This window comes from Camelina sativa, chromosome 15, assembly GCF_030686135.1.
Source record: "Camelina sativa cultivar CO46 ecotype springtype chromosome 15, ASM3068613v1".
NCBI classification, from domain to species: domain Eukaryota; kingdom Viridiplantae; phylum Streptophyta; class Magnoliopsida; order Brassicales; family Brassicaceae; genus Camelina; species Camelina sativa.
Genome location: NC_141894.1, coordinates 16,834,135 through 16,855,343, shown reverse-complemented (window position 1 = coordinate 16,855,343; position 21,209 = coordinate 16,834,135). Strand labels below are relative to the sequence as shown.

At 36.4% G+C, this 21,209-nt stretch overlaps 1 protein-coding gene and 4 pseudogenes across 1 annotated transcript; 3 read left to right on the top strand and 2 right to left on the bottom strand.

The window, feature by feature from the left end:
• Positions 1-1,631: 1,631 nt before the first annotated feature.
• On the top strand, positions 1,632-2,808 carry LOC147926747 (uncharacterized; annotated as a pseudogene).
• A 1,412-nt stretch (positions 2,809-4,220) lies between these two features.
• LOC147926746 (uncharacterized) lies at positions 4,221-5,199 on the bottom strand (annotated as a pseudogene).
• A 2,527-nt stretch (positions 5,200-7,726) lies between these two features.
• Positions 7,727-8,978, top strand: LOC147926745 (uncharacterized). Its single transcript, XM_087487189.1, has 4 exons — positions 7,727-7,750; positions 7,829-8,052; positions 8,137-8,218; positions 8,295-8,978. Exons 1-4 carry the CDS (start codon positions 7,727-7,729, stop codon positions 8,976-8,978), a joined length of 1,014 nt encoding a protein of 337 aa, XP_087343315.1.
• Positions 8,979-9,328: 350 nt separating this feature from the next.
• On the top strand, positions 9,329-9,847 carry LOC104789106 (uncharacterized protein At4g04775 pseudogene; annotated as a pseudogene).
• Positions 9,848-10,330: 483 nt separating this feature from the next.
• Positions 10,331-12,567, bottom strand: LOC104748569 (uncharacterized; annotated as a pseudogene).
• Positions 12,568-21,209: the final 8,642 nt, after the last annotated feature.

Genomic DNA, 21,209 nt, shown 5'->3' with positions numbered 1-21,209 from the left:
GTTGCATATAGAGTAATCATACCATTTACTCTATTTAAGAGTAAGATATAGAGTAGGGTTAGAGCAAATATTACTCTAAAACAGAGTATTGACTTTAATATAGAATGAGGTTGGAGATGCCCTAAGGACATCTTTATCAGTGATACCGATGAGAGTGTCTAAGTGAGACTCAAAAATTAAAAAAAAAATTATAATATAATTGTCTTGTAGAAGATATTTTCTTCGTCTCTCTCCTCAAGCATGTCTTACATTTATATTAAGAAAAGAATCAAAGACACCAATAGTATATGCGATGGATATTATCTAAGAACCTAACAATTTATCACAAAACGATAAAATTCAAAACAACGAAACTTTAAGGGATTTTTATTTTATTTTGCGTCCAAACATTAAGAACCATATATATAAAAAAACACATATTAAACATTTAACAAAACAATTCATACTAAAAATCTATTTCAAAAATATATTTGTAAATTTAAGATATATCATAATTAATAAAAATAAACGCAAGCCTATTTCTAGTAGACAAATAATAGATGCTTTTATTTGGAATGTGCAAGTATTTGTCTATATGCACTATCAAATAGTCGACTCGATCTTTCATCTTGGTCCCACATTATGAATCTTTAACTCATTCGAAAAATCTACAAAGCCACTGTTAGCAATTTTACAAAACTAAGGGCCATAAACATTATATTCTGGCTAAGTTGTAATTTTTTCATACTGCGAACATAACTAAAAGTGTTAGTGAGTCTGGTCACGGGGAAGGACCTAGCCAACCAAGCCTATCGTCATAATTTGATTTAAGGTAAAAACTTTTCTGTTTTAAGTTTGGATTTGCTTTTTTTCTAAACATTCTTTGAAAATGTCTTTCCTGATGATTGTGCAGGGTTTGATGAGGCGGCATGAAGACAATTAATGTAGCTGTTTTGGGGTAGGTTTTGTTATAATATCGAGAGAAGAAGATCTCTGTTTCTTCTCTCTTTAAAGAAGACAAGAATGAAATTTAAACTTTTATTAGACTGAAACTTGTTATTTACATCAAGAAAAATTGATTTATGTATAGAAAACAAATAGACACAACAACTCAATGAATTATGTCTATTCACACTTGTATCTCTCCAATGAAATAACACAAACTGCACATCATGACCGAAACGTTTAACCAAACTCAATTATCGAACAACAGGTTTTTCTAGATGATGCACTCAGATATGTAGGTCTTTGGAACGTTGGTTTATTTTTGCCGTTTGTTTTAGGTCTTTGGAACCTTGTTTAAAACAGCTTGTTATTTCCTCAGTTTTAAGAATTTGGAACCGTGTTTTTTGTTTGGCTTGTCATTGCTTCCTGTTTGTGATATTTTGTACAAACCATCTATTGTCTAACTCAACTCGTATCTCGTAATCTACTAACAACATGCTTAATGGATTCGTCAGTCGTTAGAGAAGTGACACCAAACTGTTGTGTTCGAGAATTTGAAGAAAAACGAGACGGCATGTTTGATTATTTTTGTTTTCAGTTGTTCATTCTTATAACGATGTTTGATGTTGTTTGTGACTTCTGGGGTTTATAGTTCTCGAGTTAACAAAAAAATAGTCTAAAACGGTGTCACCCGACACGTGGCATCCATGTCCTCGGGTTTTAACTGTAATTTAGCGCTGGTAGAGCTCGTGTATGTTTTAGCACAAAAATATAAGTTTAGGTTGTGAATTTAAGTTTTTGCTAAGTGACGGAATGATTTAGCACAGTTCTATAGTTCACGTATGAATTTAACTTGGTGAGCAAGTCCATTTCCTCTGAAGCGACTAAAAAAGAAAAGGGAACATCACTACCGATTCTTCAATTAGGGTTTTCATTTTCACAAATCTCTTTGCCTTTCATCATTCTCTCTAATCGTTTCTCATCTTCCTCACTGCAACTTCCTTGTAATCGTCTCTCATCTTCCCCTCATGTTACTAAACGTCGCCACACTTGTTTGGCAAAGAAGAAGGTGCCTGTGGATGATCAATATGAAATTATGTGGCATCCTTACACTTGCTGGTTAGCTACTTTCAATCACGATGGAATCTTGGGTTTCATTCATTCTTGTTGGGAGTCAGGAGAACCAAAACACTTTTCGTCGCCTCCTTTGGTAACTTTACCTCGTTACCAAACTCAAATTGTCACCAACGTTTCCTCATCTTCTCCACTTGATGACGAGGACTGTGTTGTGGCTGTCAAGTTTTTGGGGCCTCAAATCAGCTTTTTCAGGCCTGCTCAAAGTAACTCTGGGTGGACCAACGTTAGAATCGCAAACCCTTGCTTCTACTCGTCGCAAGTCATGTTTTCCAAGAAACATAGCATGTTTCGTATTCCTGGATCTGGAGGCCACATCATTGGATCATGGGATCTCCACACACACAAGCTAAAAACTCAGAATTTGAGGTTCCGAAACCTGCCCGGTCTAACCAAGACCCAACGCGAGCTTCTGGAATCTTGCTGCACTAGCGTACTCTGGCTGGAGTCAGAATCAACCGATGAAACACTCTTGGTTAAGTGGTACAGGAAAAAGCCTCTGGAAAGATCATGAGAACAAAAGCTGTAATGATGTTCAAGCTAGACCATAAAGGAAACGCTACTTACACTCAAGACATTGGAGATCTCTTCATTTACCTCTCACAAAATGAAATTTCGAATGAAATTACTGGTGATCCGGCAGCTGAATTTGATTCCGGTCTCGACCGGAAGCCTAACTACGTGAAAGTCCTTGATGGCGACTGGTGCAGCTTCTCTATTAATCTGGCTAGTGGTGGATTATGTTTGTAGAATAGTATCTGTATGGCATTTGTCATATGATGTGGGATAATATTTGCTATCATCTCTCTTCCAATTAATTATGTTTAAACACCAAGATGCTTTATTTGTGCAAGTATTTTGTGTGTTTACCTATATATGCAGTGGCTATTTATCTTCAGATTGAAGAAACTGATCAACGGAAGAGGCAAAAAACGGCCCAAATGTGTCTCTTGTGAAATCAAAACAGACTAAGAAATAATCGTCGTAGGTTTCCGAATACTTCTTTGTAGCAAACCAATACGCAAGCCTATTTCCCTTGAGAGTCACGCCAAGGTGAAAAAAAACGTATTGTCCAGTCTGGTGTGACATCTAGAACCCTCCATGAATCAGAGTTAAAATCGTAAATTTTGAACTCATCAAAAGTAGGACGCGTAAAATTAATAAACCTCAAGATTTTGTGGGATTTGCTACTCTTGTCGTATCCAAGAGCATAAGAATACATATTGATTATGTGGAAGTTGTGTGTGGGCTCGATCGACCGGGTATGACCCCAATACGGGTACCAAACCACGAGACTAGTCTTGTCTTTCGTGATGCTGATACATAACAATATACCGTCGCAGTGAAAAACTTGAGACATCTCAACTTCATCGCCTAAGCTATAAGTTCACCTTCCCGCTTTAGATATGATTAGACGTTGTTGTTGTTATGAAAAATTGAAAACTCTCATCAAATAGACCCTCAAATTCATCATCATGACCACCATAAACTCCTTTGCTTCTGCTACTTTTGCTTGATCACCAAGGTACTTCTTTGCAAAGCCCCCACTTTTGGTTAATGTGTTCCATTTTTTGCAAGTAGATGGAATTCTTCTCAGAGATGTCAACGGAGTTCTACAGAGCACCTCCTCCGCTATATCCCTTGGAAGATTTGATATTTTCTTCATTGAACTGGATCGATGTAACGCAAACTCGATAGTAAAAAAAAAAATGAAAAAAAAAAAAAACCCGTAAGCTTAATCAGGTCGGTTTTGCAAACACAAAATATTATGTCGGTCGGTGTTTTAGAAAACACAAAATAAAATTCGCTTGAATCAAAGCTCGAACTCAATAGGATCACACCCTCTCAAAATCTTGAATCAAAGAAAATTCCATCTAGTTAACTTTTCCTGCGTTAATTGAGAAGCACTAGAACGAATCCATAACACTCTCAAGGTACAATCTGATATCATCAACCTAACTGATTATTACAAACGTTGTTGTCTTTGATCATTGATCATTGCTCTGTTTTTTTTTTGGTAGATGACTTGTGTGGATGATAAGTCACTGCAACAGTTTCAGAACTTTCTTTCTGGTTTGGTTTCCGAATAGAAACTAGAGTTTATGTGTTTGCTAAAAAAAAAAAAAATATACATAATTAATTGGAAAGAGATGATAACAAAGTCATAAAATTATACGAACTTCGCCACTAGCCAGATTGGTAGAGCAGAAGACCCAACCCTCATCAACGGTTTCGACATGGTTAGCTTTCTGCTTGAAAAGTGGATGAGCTGCAGCTGCGGGTTCACACAAAATTTTATCTTGTGAAAGTAAAATATAGAGATCTCCAATGTCTTGAGTGTAAGTAGCATTTCCTCTGTTGTCTAGCTTGAACACCATCACAGATTTTGTTCTCATCTTCTTTCCAGAGGCCTTCTTGAACCACTTGACCAAAAAAGTTTCATCTGTTGATTCTGACTCCACCAACAATAAGCTCGTGCTGCAAGAGTCCAGAAGCTGGCGTTGGGTCTTGGTCCGGTCGGGAAGGTTGCGGAACCGCAAACTCTGAGTTGTTGTTAGCTTGTGTGTGTGGAGATCCCATGATCCGATGACGTGGCCTCCAGATCCAGGAATACGAAACTTGCCATATTTCTTGGAAAACATAGACTTCGGAGGAGTAGAAGCAAGGGTTCTCGATTCTGATGTTGGTCCACCCAGAGTTACGTTGAGCAGGCCTGAAAAAGCTGATTTGAGGCCCCAAAAACTTGACAGCCACAACACAGTCCTCCTCATCAAGAGGAGAAGATGAGGACACGTTGGTGACAATTTGAGTTTGGCAACGAGGTAAACTTACCAAAGGAGGCGACGAAAAGTGTTTCGGTTCTGTCTCCCACATCCTATCAACGAAACCCACGATTCCATCGTAATTGAAAGTAGCTAACCAGCCAGGGCAAGCTACCCACATCATTTCATACTGATCATCCGGCACCTTCTTTGCCAAACAAGTGTGGCGACCTTTAGTAACATGAGGGGAAGATGAGAGACGATTAGAAGGAAGTTGCAGTGAGTAAGATGAGATACGATTAGAGAGAAAATGAGAGGATCTCATCAACGCAGGTTTGCCTTGGCACAACATCGAAGCCTGGTTGAGAAACAGAAACATGATGAAAGGCAAAGAGATTTGTGAAAATGAAAACCCTAATTGAAGAATTAGAATCGGTAGTGATGTTCCCTTTTCTTTTTTTAGTCGCTATAGAGGAAATGGACTTGCTCACCAAGTTTTCCATCTCCAGATTTAGGTAGTAGAAGGCTGAATCTTTCGTGGGCTTTATTTGAACCATTTAGATCGTGCATTCAAAATGTGTTTCATTTTACGAATTTTAGTTATCGGTTCTGAATCTGATTATATATTCCAGGATAGCACCATTTAGATCGTGCATGCAACACTTTTAGAGCTTTCTTTCTGGTTTTGTGTGGATGGTAAGTCACTCCAACAGTTTATGTGTTTGCTAAATAAAGTAGAAGAACTCTTTTCATGTGTTTGACTAGAACTAGTTTTGTCTGTTGTTTTGTCAAATTTCTTATTTTTAGTGCTCCATCCAAGTGATAAACAATTACAACGTTCTTTTTTTATTTTCTTTTTACCGACATATTTAAGTAAAGAGAGATTAAATATTTTTTTTTTTGATATTTCTCCTTTTTTTTTATCGGATTTATTATTGATTGCAGATTATTGAGAACTATTATATATGATTCTACTATGGACAATTCCTTCTGACCCTAATAGATTCACTACATAAACGCTCTTCCTACAGTTGTATGAACCATGGCGAACAGCAATAATTGCGCATCACTGGAGATCTTATGTAAATTTGCCTCCTTAAATCTACACAATTAATAAATTGCATTATCTGGGGCTCGAACTCCAGACTTCCTGATGTAGAAGTATTAATGAACCCTAGGCCAACCACTGGGCCAAGAGTGCTTCCACTTTGATATTTCTCCTTTATAAATAGTTTATGAGAAACGACTAAAATTGTATTTTCAAATCCTACTTTTATGGAGGACACAAGAGATCTCTAAGGAAAGGTTAGAAATAAGTCTTGTAATTCATTTTGATGAGCTTCAACATGTCTTTCAAGGTGAAGCTTGGTTATATGTAGAGACAAACAGTTTTCAAAAAATCTAATCTCATCAATCCATTTTTGTTTTTTAATTACAATGTTAAGCCGTCATATAAATTATATAATTATATTTTATTTTAAAATTATAATGTAAATAAAAGAAATTTCAATCTGTGCTAAAGCACGGGTCATAATCTAATTCTCTTATATGTTGATATGATTTAAGAGGTGTCTGGAGATTGTTTCCAGCGAGATGTATAGGCTAAGCATATAAAATATGGGTTGCAGAGCTCTTTAAAACTTTCTCGTCTCTTGAATTTTTATTAATTTCACATAATCACATTAATTAAATGATGAATCTTATCAAACCTGAGAGTTATCTATATTAACATTTTTGCAGCATTTTTGTAAGTAGTTTTGAAATTTGAAAGTATTTATAACTAATGCCATTATTATTAAAATATTTTTCAAAAAATTGAAAGATAAAATTGAAATATGCAAAAATAAAGTATGTGAATTAAGTATCCTCCTATCAATCTAGTATAATGTTCCTTAATTATCTTCACCTCCGAATCTAATAATCTGCAAAACTAAACAAAATTTTTGTCATTCCAGTATAGAAAATTTTATATTCGCTCTGATCAATCATATTTAATTATTTCAAAAATTTTAAATATTTAAAAAAGTTCCTCCAGATTTTCCTTCTTCAATGTATAGAAAATCTAAAAAGCCCTTCTGCTAAATATACAATATTTAATCTACAACGAAATTTGTGGATAAGTACAACTACCAAATAAAATCCCTAAAAAATACATAAAAAATAGGGAAAATTATAAATCAAGGAGATTTTTCCAAAAATTTGGCCATCTACACTTTTTTTCAAAAGTTTGGTTAAATAGGTTTTGTGATATAAAATTAGTCAATTATGCCCTTAATTGTTTTTCAGATATATTTTGTTGATTTTTTGTCTCCCGAAATTAAGAAACATCAATTAATCGGTTTTTTGGGCTTCATCAAGTGGGCCTAAATTGTTGTGTTTTGGGTTTTGACAAATAAGGGAAATTGATCGATTGGAAACCAATTAAGGTTAATTTTTTTTCCCAAAAGGGCTAATCGCGACAAACCCTTCCGCCGTATCTCACCATCGTCACCATCTTGCGTCACCATCTCACTGTCGTTTCTCACCATCGTCACCATCTCACCGTCGTCTCTCTCCATATTGACCATCTCACCGTCGTCTTTCTCCATCGTCACCATCTCTCTCCATCTTCACCATCTTCCGCCGATTTGATTTCTTCACCGTCTTCTGCCGTCTATCCATCTTCACTGTCTTCCGCCTTCTATCCATCTGCTTCTTAGTCGTTTTGGTGGTCTCCTCTTCACTATCTCAAGGTCAATCCGGTTGAATTTCTCTTCTCCATTGCTCCTTGTCGATCGAATTGGGTAAGTTAATTTGTGTTTTTTTTTTGCATGTTTAAATTTTGTCCTTGTTTAATCTCGATTTCAATCTAGAATTGTCCAATGATAAGTAAATTATCAAATTTTCAGTTTGGATTTCTCTTAATCATGACTCCATGTTTATCGAATTTGGTATGTTTAATTGTGGAATTGTTTTGGTAATTTTTAACTTTTATTCTTTTGTAATCTCTATTTCAATCCAGAATTCAGGTTAAACTGTTTGATTTAGATAATCTGTTGATAGACCTCAATGTAGATACACAAGACTATCTAAAGAACACAGTAGGACACTTATCTCAAAAGTCTGTTGTGTCCGGATTTGATCCTACACTGAGTCCCAAAGACGCGGGTAAAGATGAACCGGATGCGGTGTTGACTTTCGTTTCTGATGATCTATGGAATGCTTTTGAAGACTGGAGTAGGATCCACTACGAGTACGTGATTCAAACATTTTTATATACATGTTATGATTTATCAATTTTTTTTTTTGTAATCTTACAATTGTTTTACTTTTACAGAAGCATTCAACTGGGTCCAACTTTACTTGATCGAGAATTGTTTGAGCGAGTCATGATGGGTGGCAAATGGCTTGGAAACGAGGTACGTGTCAATCTTTTGAAATATTATATTTTATATTCTTAAAGTATGACAAACTTAAGTCTTTAAATATTTACAGGAAATGGATGCAACGATGTATATTTTTCGGGAGCATACATCTTTAGGCCGCCTAGAGTTGGATCGTGTAGGTTTCATGAATTGTCAGTTTAGCGAGCACGTCAAGGCCGACTACAATAAGTTTAGATCGACAGGACGAACCCACACTTGGAATCACCTCTTGTTAGAGTATGCCAAAGGTGAACTGCCATCTCATGGAAAGACAGGAAAAAGTTGGGCTGTAGATTTGGACAGAATTTATGCACCGGTCTTCATTAACGGTAATCACTGGATCTCAGTTTGCATTAACTTCAGTCTTAGAACAATTGAAGTCTTCGACTGCAACCAATACCAAAACAGAAGACACGTTGAGCCATTCGCTAATGTCATCCCTCGTCTCGTGAAGGAGATTCACAAAAAGGTTGATGGAAAAGCTCCCTTGTTGACTCCATACGAGATCATCCCGGTTCGTATGCCACCTAAATTAAATAAGTCAAGTTGTGATTGTGGAGTTTATGCCCTGAAGTATATCGAGTGTCACATGTGTGGTCTATCTTATGAGTTGATTGACAATGAAAACATCAAGCGTGCTCGTTTGAAGTTGGCAGTCGATCTTTGGTCAGCAGCAAAGGATCCTGTGCTAGTGGAACGAATGAAAACTTATGTGCGTCCAGTGTATGCGGCTGAGTTTGTAGACCTTGGCTAATTTTTAAGTGTCTTTATGATTGTTTTGTAAATGATGGTTTTTGATGCTTTTGCTTGTTAGACTAATATAAGAGTCATTAGTATTAATCCTTGATGTATATTTGCTTTAGGACTGACTAATATGAGACTCAATAACATAACCTCATAAGCATAAGAACACAAAAACATACACGATTTAAACATACCGATGACCCGATGTAAGCATACCGATGACCCGGTTTTTAATTTTAATATTTAAGGAAAAAAATAAAATTAGGGATCGTCTTTTCCAATACTTGATCTTCTCCAATACTCTCTTATTCTTCTTTCCCGATACTTTCTTCTTCTTCATCGTAAAAACTGATAGGAGCCATGAGCCAACGTTCTTCGGCTGGTTCGTCAGGGTTACCGTCCAGAAGTTCTCAGGTTGGAGTTCCGTGTAGATGCTGGTGTGGTGGAGAGATTAGAACCTACACCTCAAAGACGGAAGAGAATCCCTGTAGAAGATTTTACAGATGTGTTGTTGGTGTGAAGGTAATTTACTTTTATTTGTCGTTATTCATCACAATAGCTGAAATTTATTAAATATTGTTATCCAAACAATGATTTTAGGAGAAGAAGGAGAAACACATGTTCCGTTGGGTTGATGATGCTGTACTAGAGGAGATTAGGATGGTTGAAAGCAAACAAAACCAACTCTTAGAGGATCTAAAAAAGATGGTACCAAACAATGTGGAGCTCCAAAAGGAGATGGAAGAAAAGATGGAGAAGCATATGATTGAGATCATCAGGCAAGAGCTAATGGTTGCAAAAGAGAGTATGGAGAAGTCGAACAAGCAGAGGATTTGTGTACTTAGTCGTATTGGCAGTTTCAATGGCGTGGCTTTATAAGAAGATGATATGATGTCTTTGCTTTCTGTATTTTGTTGTTATGCTTAACACTTTTTGTTAGTCTTGTTTTTTGTACTCTGGTTTTAATGAAAGTTTGATTGAAAGAAAACTCAAACAAGGAATTTCAAAACACATGAGTGAAAGTTTGATTGAAAGAAAACACCAGCAAGGAATTTCAAAACACATGAGTATTTTATTAGTCTTAAATCAACACCATCAACGAATTTCAAAACAAATGAGTCTACTAATCGAAAATAAACACCATCATTCATCACAAAGGTGCTGCCATGAAACACAACCCACGAATTTCAAAACAAATGAGTCTATTAATCGAAAATAAAAACCATCGAACACCATCATTCATCACAAAGCAGCTGCCGTGAAACACAACCCAGAAGCTACCTGAAACATAACGAGTACCGTAAATATAAATGAAATCAAAAATTCAAAAACAGGAATCTTAAGTTGATGCACTAACCATTGTTATATCACGATATCACAAGTCGTTCTGTTATGCCCTTCTTTGCCACACCGCGCACACTTATGTCTCTTTGACCCTTGTGAGTTTTGTGATGATTTTATCTTGTCTTCAGCTGATTCATATCTTCTTTTTCTTCGCCGTCATGGATGTCTTCTTGTTTCAGGTGGTCAAACTTTTGCATCTTCAACATGCTGTGGGACTCGCCATTCTTCTTTAGGAACACCTATTGGATTAACAGTTTCCTCATATTGCGATCTCCATGCAGTAGTGGTATACACATCATCAGCATAAGGATATAGATCCTTGCCTATATCAAAAGCTCCTTTTATAGCATGTCTACAAGGGAGTTTTTGGATACTGAACTTTCCACATGAACAAGTCCTTCTTTCTAAGTCAACAATGTAGTCTACTCCATTACCTTTAACCTGGATCTGCTCATCAAATAACCGTTCATGAATTTACCTTTCACTATTCTTCTTGAAATCTTTTTCTCCACCTCAACAGTTAAAGGATCTTTATGCTTTGCATTTAACTCTCTACTCTCATAAAACCAGTGTGTCATCATTTCTCTGATGCTGTCTAACAAAGGAATTATTGGATACTCTCTGGGTGTCCTCAAAGCAGCATTGATTGATTCAGCTGCATTGTTGGTGTTAATATCATACCTATAACCCGGAAAATGACAGCGAGCCCATTTTGTCACATCGGCTTCCTCTAGATAACTTCAAATAGCAGGACTAATATTATTAATTCGCCCAAACTCTTTCTCAAACTCAGCAACTCTATAAGCTTTTGATGCTTTTGCAACCTTACCAGCGACACCTCTGCCCTTATGATATGTTATCACATTACTAACCAAGTGGTGGATGCAAATACCATGTTTAGCCAATGGATAGATGTTTCCAATTGATTTAGCAATCGATGTAGCTCTATCTGACACAAATGATAAACCTTCTTCATCAGCTATAACCATCTTAAGTTGCATAAAAAACCACTCCCATGAACAATCATTCTCAGAATCAGCAATTCCAAATGCGATTGGATACAAATTGGAGTTACCATCTACAGCTGTAGCAACTAGGAGAACCCCTTTGTATTTATTCTTCAAAAATGTACCATCAACTACTATCACTTTCCGCATTGACTTGTAGAACCCTCTTGTTGATTGACCAAAAGAAATAAATAGATATTTAAATCTTCCCTCAAAGTCAATTTCATAATTCGTGAACGTACCAGGATTCGCTTCTTGTAGCATGTGCAAGTATTTTGGAATCTTAGCATAACTTTTCTCAGGAATTCCTCTAACTTCGTTAACTGCATACTCCCGAGACTCCCAAGCTTGGTGATATGTTAGCTCGCAGCCGTACCTTGAACGAATAATATTAACTATATCATTCGGTTTAGGACCTTCCTTCACACCCTCATAGCTTTGCTTAATGAGATGTCCAATTGTTCTTGCAGATGGAGTCCTACAAAATGAGTTTTTTTTTTAAGGGGCCCATGTATGGTTACCCACAAACTTGTTGATTTTGAAATATGTAGACGCTTGTAAACACTCAGCCCGGAGACGCCAGTTACAAACACTATCAATGCAGCGTATACACCACCATCTCTTATCAGATTTTGTAATCCTGTAGTCGCAGTTATATTTCATTGCATACATTTCCATAGTAGCATGTAAAGCTTCCTTACTGCTGAAATATTCACCCTTTGTTACCATTGAATCTTCCAACTTAAAACCAGCAGCATCAACAAGATTAGCATCAGTACGCTTTTCTAATACATCATTAGTCGGCTTTGGTGAATTCCTTGAAATAACACCTACTGATTTTCCCACATCAACTTCCACATTACAATCATCGCTACTATCAACTGGGAACTTATTCAGATCGAACTGGACTTTACTCCTATCACCTTCATCAACTACTCTTTTGAAAGTAACACACAACCGAATCATGTTTATCTTTTTCAGATATGCAAGAAAATTTTTCATACCTCTATCATTTGTCACAACAACAGGAGGACAATCAACTTTAACCTCTGTGGGTAGATAACTGAATTCCACATCAAACATATTTTGCTCTATTTCATAGTCTTCTGAAACCATAACCTTCAACTCTTCAAGAGATGTAGTGGGTTGCAAAGTCAGTAATCTAGCACGTTTTTCTTCATCATCAATAAATCTCCACTCCTTCTTGGCATCCAGTGTCCATACACCACAAGTAACATAGATTTGCATCATGAACAGGTAAGTGAAAGCTTTTGTGGAAGGTGGAAGAGATGGTGATCGTTAAGGTATAATGTCGATTTTTCTTAATTTGTTTATCTTCTAAATAATTTAGAATACGCATTCTATAATGTATTAGAACAAATCTAAACAATAATTACGAAATCTTAACCATAAATTAAGAATATTTAAAAAATATTTAAAATTATTCACTTTCCTTATTTAATTTATTTTCTTTCTATTTTAGGGTATTCTAAGGTTTACAGATTACAAATTCTAAAAATTTCTATGATATATCTTCTACTTCTTTTAGTATATAGGGTAAAACGTAGAAAACGAATTCTGAATTGATGTAGAATGAAGAAAAACGTAGAATACATATTCTTAATTTTGTAGAACATACAAAATTCAGGTTCTGAAATTTTTAGAACAAATTTTTCGTCTAAACTTCTTAGAACATGTACAAACTATAGAATGAACAATCTAAATGTTTCAGAAAGAGAAAAATCGTAGAAAGTCTATTCTAAACAATTTAGACCAGAAATCAGCAATTTACAAACTGATTTTTGACACCCAAAACATTTTTTTTTCAAATTTTTTTTTTAGCAGTTGTATACTAACATGGGTTTTCTGTTTGTTTATTGGTTCAAATTTTTCAAAACTTCACTATTTCTATTAGTAGGGGCATTTTCGTCACAATTGACAATATTGAAAAAAAAGTGTAGATGACCAAATTTTTGGAAAAAGCTCCTTTATTTATAATTTTCCCAAAAAAATATCTTAACTTCCTAAACATTCCGATTCCGTAATATCCATTGATATCTATATAAAATATAAACACAGCCTCAAAGATATGACACCAACATCTACTGCCAGAACAAACATAAAAATATTATATTAGGGAGTGTCACTTGCTTTTCAAAGTTTTTTTTTTCCACACGCCTAAATACATATCTTATTCTTCAAAATTACATACATTAACATAACTTGTGTAATTTTTTGCTCTCTTTATTCTCAGGATAACTAAGAGAATGATTTTAAACAGGTTATTTTAAAAAGGTACGTTTGCTTTAGCATTGTCACATGCCTTTCAAAATTATGTGTGTTTTCACAAGTCAAAGTACATATCATATTTAAAACTTATTTCGATTTCTTACTGTAGGGTAATTCATAGCGAAGGCAATATTGAGAAATAAACAAAATCTGAGTTTAGCTCACCTTTCCCAAGTATCATCATTATGTGTATTACTTCCCTAAATATAAATTGTATATTCGATAACATAAGGTTTTTGTAATGCAAATATTCGAAGCCTAATTGCAGCGGATGACACTATGCTGGCAAATTTATATTTGTGAAGGCTATGTATTTTAAGTATGAAGTTAACTATCTTTTAACTTCTATATTATAGATTTCCTTTATATACAAACGGAATAGTAAATTATCGATTTAGTATGAAGTAAATCTTATGTTACCTATTTTAGTCTAAAATTTTAAAGTTATTATCTATATAGCTAATTAATTTTTATAAAAGATTTAAAATATATTATTTAATAAACTTTAACAAAATTAAATGATTATTGGACGGGTTATGATAAATATTCTTATAAATTTAAAATATCAATAATCCATCGCTATGACCATCGGTTTTATATATTAAAAATAATAAATTTCTAAAGATATATTTATATAGAAAATATAGGCCTGCTTTGAACCGTTAAAAAGACGGTCCTCACAATCAAGTCTATCAGGATTACAGATTTTAATAAAGTACGACTGCAGTTGGGGGTTGTCCCGAAAACTACAGATATATGATTTAAATAAGGGCAATTGACAAAAATAGCACCAATTTTAGTTTTTCTTCCAAAACTAGCACACATATTCAATTGTTCCAAATATAGCACAAATTTATATAATATTAAAAATAAAATATTAAAGAAATTAAAATAAAGATAAGAAATCGTGATTAGTGCTATTTTGGAAGACGGTGTTCTCTCTCCGTCCTCTCTCTCCGTCATTCCAAAACCAATCGCAGACGGTGTTCCACCAGTGAACCAAATCGGATCTTAATCGTAGGTGAGTCATCAAATCGAGGTTAGTGAAAGCAGCAGTTGTGTTCGCGACATCGAAGAGAACCCAAAGCATGAATCTAAAGCCTAGAGATATCTCAAAGATCTGGTCTCCAGCCAAACGTATATTGGCCATGACGAAGAAAAGAGACGACGACATTTACATGGACGTTACCCAATCTAAGGTAGTAAAATTTGTAATTTTCTCAAGATTACCTTTTTATTTTATTTTTCTTTGATTTTTTTGGTTAGCCATGGAAACTAGGGAGACAAGAGATTCAAATAGATTCAAATTGGTTTGAAGTTTCTATTGATTTGGGTCTCTCAATCATGAACTCTAGTCCCATCCTTTTTTGTTTATTCGTTATGTATTTTATAAAATTGTGTTGGTGAATTGAACTTTAGATGATGATGACGCTTAAGTCTACGAACAACTTAACCATTTGGTCCTTGGAGATTTCTTATTCTTCAAATTTTGTTAGGGTTATCTCAGATTAGATTTGTCATTTGTTCATTGCTCATGACAATAAATGGTAGATAGAGGAATTTAAGAGATCTAGTTTTAGATGATACATGCTTGTTGTTTGCTTTGAGTTCCATAATTAAACAAATTGTTCTTGAAAGCAAATTGCAGAGCTTGTGATGGAACTTAGCTCTCTTGTGAAGATCTCTGCAGATGTTGATCTAAAACTTGATATATGATGTTTGTATGATTCATTGGAACTGTTTTTTTTTTTTTACAGACATTTTTTTAGAATGCGCAAACATAACTCATGCCAAGACATGAAGTTGTGAAGAAAACAGTCAAGCTCTAACAATCACATTGGGGAACTCATATCATTCAGTCCTCAAATCCAGCTTCTGAATTCGTCATATGCAACTTGTGATGATTTTGCCTTTATGTGAAAATTCATGAAGCATTGTTGAGAATTCGGAAGACCTTCCTGAAACATATTCCCTGATTTCAATTTTTTATTGCAGGTAATAGGGATTAAAGAATTTTCCAATCTACATGATGTATGTGAAACTTTTAGATTGTTTTGGTACTTGTATGATCTGCATCATAACAATGTCACAAGTTTCTGTTAGCATTTTGTTTTAACTGTGATTAAACTTCAGGAACAACATATAAAATTCATGAAGTATTCTATGTAATTCAGGAAGGATTCTTTGAATTTCAGGATAACCTTCATAACAAAGTTTAGAGTTTATAACAAGAGAATATGCATAAAAAATGAAATCAGTACCTCTAGTTAATAGAGTAATCTACTGATATTTGACATATTGAAACAAAACACACAAAATTAGAGATTTAGAAACATATTTATTTAAATTTAGGAAAGATTCAATAATATTCAGGAAAGACTTCTTGAAATTCAGGATGGAGTATATGGCGGCTCAGCCTGCTTACAGGGACGGGTATTATCCAGGTTAGCCTTATGGATACCCGATTCAAGCCCACGCGCCACAGATTTTTAGCGATGAGAATCCAAACACGTGTGAAAATTCAAGAAGCATTGTTGAGAATTCATGAAGCATTGTTGAGAATTCGGAAGACATTCCTGAAACATATTCCCTGATTTCAATTTTTTATTGCAGGTAATAGGGATTAAAGACTTTTCCAATCTACATGATGTATGTGAAACTTTTAGATTGTTTTGGTACTTGTATGATCTGCATCATAACAATGTCACAAGTTTCTGTTAGCATTTTGTTTAACTGTGATTAATCTTCAGGAACGAACATATAAAATTCAAGAAGAATTGTATGAAATTCAGGAAGCGTTCTATAACATTCAAGAAGCATTCTATGTAATTCAGGAAGGATTCTTTGAATTTCAGGATAACCTTTATAACAAAGTTTAGAGTTTATAACAAGATAATATGCATAAAAAATGAAATCTGTACCTCTAGTTAATAGAGTAATCTACTGATATTTGACATATTGAAACAAAACACACAAAATTAGAGATTTAGAAACATATTTATTTAAAATTTAGGAAAGATTCAATAATATTCAGGAAATACTTCTTGAAATTCAGGATGATCTTCATAAACATAATGGTTTAAAAGGTTCTTGCATAAATCCTATAATGGTTGAAAACAATTCAAAGCATAAAATTTATCATATTAGAGTAATTTGTGATACATTAAGGTACCACATAAATAAAATATTAAAAACTCATTTATTTTAATTTAGAAAAAAAAATTATAAAGTTTAGGAAGACATCATTGAAATTTAGGAATGTCTTCCTGAATGTTCAGAAAATCCAAAATTGGTGACGACCAGAATCAAAAAATCATCCACGACTGTACTCTCATCTGTGAGTTAACGAAGAAACCTGTAATAGTTTCTAAAATTCATCTGAATTAACCATAGCTCATATTTTCTACAATAACAAAAACATGAGTTAGACAAAACTCTGAACATAGATATATTATTCAGTGTTTCCCTTCTCAGTTTCTCACGACGAGCTCTACTTCCTGGCTTGTTACATAATCCAGTTCATCTAACGTGCATACAAAATCATATTAAACAAAAGAAGCTGGTGGTAAACTAATCCATGTAAATAACCAAACAATAAGCACACTACTACAAAACTAAAAAAAAGACTGAATTCAAACTCCAAAAATTGGTAGAGACCAAGAGAAATCATTAGCTGCAAACATTTCTACAAATAGCAAACACACCACAAAACTCTCACCATTCTCTGTATAATCCGTCATTGTTGATAATCTTTCTTTCCAAACACAACAACATCATGTTAAATAATACTAAAGAGCTTGGTAACAATAGTAACAATACTTCTCTAAAGAACACATGCCTACTCTTCCCACTGAAACCTTTCTCCACTCTCTCAATCCTAATCCAAATCTCATGCCCTAACCCACTTTCCTCCACACAACTCACGACCCTCCCACAACCATCATCGTCATATATCTTCTTCCTCTCATCACCGCCGTAGTCATAGAGGTTTCTTGGGTTAAAGACGGTGACTTTACAACAAGAGAGAGTTGTCAGCTACTGAGATTGCCAAGGATCAGAATCACAATCATAATGTACTAAATCCATTATGGATTTGGCTTCCATCAACCTACACAAGCCAACCAGTGTTGCTAAAGCATTTGCAGATTCTTTTTACCACACTAACATCATACCATTTTTTATGTTCTTTACGGCGAGATTGTGAATTAAAAATTAGTACCTGAGAGTGTTGATCTTAGAACAAGATCTTGGTAACCAAATGATGACAAGAATCGCCAATTGATCTCGATATCACCGGAGGTGGAAGAAAACTACGAAGCAGATCCAATTTGCTTTTCATCGATGCGACTTTTTCGTCGTCGCGTTCAGCTTCGTTGGAAACAAAGCTGCTTATAACTCACGCGAAGCTTCTGCAATCGGCAACAATCTTGAATTTTACACCATCTTCGATCTACAATGTCTTTAATTTTGCAGATAGACAATGGAGATGAAGATAGACAATAAAAAATGGAGATGGAGATGGATCTACACTATCTTAGAGGAAGATAGAGATGAACGATGTTGTAGATAGAAAATGGAGCACCGGAGATGATGGAGCACCAGAGAGATGGAACACCGGAGACGATGGAGCACTGGGAAACTCTGAGATTAGAAGTGAAGATCTCTGATCGGAAAATTCATCAAGCTTCGCCGGAGAGAAATATAATAGAGATCGGGTTTTGATTTTTTGAGTTTTTTTAAATAATAATATTTCTCTCTATTAATTACTCAATATTAAGAAATGCTAGTTTTGGAACAATTCAGTGTGTGTGCTAGTTTTGGAACAAAAACCCAAATGTGTGCCATTTTAGGGTATTTCTCTTTAAATAAATATATTATATATATTTATATATAATATTTTTACGTAGTTATGTATAGAGCTGCCAAACAGGCATGTCCGCGTCCGCCTGGACAGACCCGCGATGGACCGCATCTTCCTTTAGACTGCAGCGGGTCGCCCGCTATGACCGCAGACAGATAAACCAATGTCCGAACCCGTCCCACAAAGACCATTGAGTATGAGTGTGACAATCCATCCCGTAGACCCCACTAGCCCACCGCTAGCTGCCTCAATGGACCGTCTGTGGACCCTGCTAGCCCACTGCTAGCCGTCCCAACGTACCCCAAGCTGGCCCTGCAGGGCATCGATCCTAACCCATCACTGTGGATAACCCAATCCACCAGTAGGTTATTGGTGTGCCAGACGTTCCTCGAACCCTGGTCCCCACCCTTTAACAACCTTCCCACAGGACAAGTTGTCACCAATTGATCTGCTAAAGAGGGAAGTTTCCTGAAATGAAAGTGTCCAAAAGTGGAAAGTGCTAAACTTGGAAAGTTTTATGTGAGTTAGAATTTGTCCATTTTTAGTGGTTGTGAGCCTTGGAGGGGCTTGTGTGGCCTTAGTGGCGGACTTTTAAGTCATTGTGCCCGTGTGTGGCGGTCTTTTGAGATATTGTGTGGCCTTTGTGGCGGACTGTTTAGCCAGTTGTGTGGCCTTTGTGGCGGACTGTTTAGCCAATTGTGTGGCCTTTGTGGCGAACTGTTTAGCCAGATGTGTAGCCTTTGTGGCGGGCTGTTTAGCCAATTGTGTGGCCTTTGTGGTGGGCTGTTTATCCAGATGTGTGGTCTTTGTGGCGGGCTGTTTAGCCAATTGTGTGGCCTTTGTGGCGGTTTGTTTAGCCAGATGAGTGGCTTTTGTGGCGGGCTGTTTAGCCAGATGTGTGGCCTTTGTGGTGGGCTGTTTAGCCAATGTTGCATGTTTAGACGGTCTTTCGGGACAAGTGGTATTTGTGACGGTCCTTCGGGAACAATGACCTTGGTGGCGGTCCTATTTAGGAAATTTGAGTGGCCTTGGTGGCGGTCCTGTTTAGGATATTTGTTTGGCCTTGGTGGCGGTCCTGTTGAGGACATTTGATTGGCCTTTGTGGCGGTCCTGTTTAGGACAGATTGTTTTGCCTTGGTGGCGGTCCTGTTTAGAACATTTGTTTGGCCCTTGTGGCATGTATATGATCCATGTGCGGTCATGAGGTATTTCAGTGAGGGAATATGTGGTTGGTAGGACATTGTGATGTTTTACGCGAGCCACGAGAAGGAAACCTGGATAGAGGTAGGACTCTGACGTGTTCATAATTGTTTGCTCGCGATTCTTGGGGGACTTTGGTTCTCCTAATACTGCCATATTCTGAGACTTTGTGGCTTGGGTCCTCGGGAGTATGGTTGGTATATCGACTTCGGATGACGATTCAGGGGCGCGCTGTAGGGTGGCAACCTGATAGACAAATATTGGACTTCCTTTTATATATGGCATGTGGGCTTAGGCCCAATGAGGAGCCAACATAGTAGCATGCAGACTTAGGTCTGATGAGGAGCCAATAAAAACTCAAGGTTTTAGACCTATGGGTAAAGGAAAATCCAAAAGTCTAGAGCAAATAATGCCTGGAACGTGAGTCTATCACTTAGAGGTGAGCTTCTGTAGATCAGTCGGAGGAGTGCGGACCATGGAGACGGTTGCACGGGGGTCCTTGACTGATGGTTGTTTGAGATTCGAGGACAAATCTATGTCGGTGGGGGAGAATTGTAACACCCGCAAACCAAAACTGTGCGTTTCGGAAGAGGGTGTCGATCAACACCAAGGGGGTGTCGGTCGACACCATTGATTTCTGGTTCGATCAGATTGATTCAATTATCGATTTTGGCCGGTTTTGTTTAAGGAAACCATTGAACCGAGTTGTAAAAGGGAGAAAACAACCTAGGGTCGTGTTTTTGTGTTTGTCTCGCCGCTTTCAGAGAAAAAGAAAGAGAGAGTTTGTTCTTGAGGTTCTAGAGAGAGTTTGTGAGATTTCAAAGCTTTGTGGGAGAGATCTTGATGTGGGAGTGAGGATTCAAGGCTAGGAACGTGTGAGAAGCTTGCTGGAAGTGTAGATTCGTCCATTGTTGGTCAAAAACTCTCGCAAAGAAGTGAGTGCATGACCATGGCTAATCTAATCCTGTGATTCCTTGCTCTTGCTTGTTTGTTCCTGTGTTTGTGTGTTTTTCTTGCTGAGATTGGTTGCTACAGGTTCCTACGGAGGCATATGGCTTGGGTTTTGAGTATTGGAGCGAGATTCGACTCTCTGCTTTGAGCGGATCGCGGTTGCAGAGGGAGTGTCGATCGACACCAGTGAAGCAGCATCGATCGACACTGTGGAGTAGTGTCGATCGACACCGTTGAGCCAGTGTCGGGCGACAATTGACTGGTGTCGGGCGATACCTCCCTTCCATCGAGTCAATGTTTGTTTTCCTGGTTTGTATGCTTTGTTTGTTGATTGTTTGGAACATTGGAAGTACTGTTGCTTGTGTGTATAGCCTAGTAGATGAGAGGATTGCCTCACTGAGTGTTTATAAAATACTCATGCATCTCAATTTGTGTTTGTGGTGCAGGTAAAGGCAAAGTGTGATCGTGGAATCAAGGCAATGAAGAGGAGGATGTTCTAGGGACTCGATTGGTTGTTGTCTGGCATTGCTAGGTTGCTAGAGTTGGGTCATTAGAAACATTGCTAGGTTGCTGGTTCTATGTTTCTTGT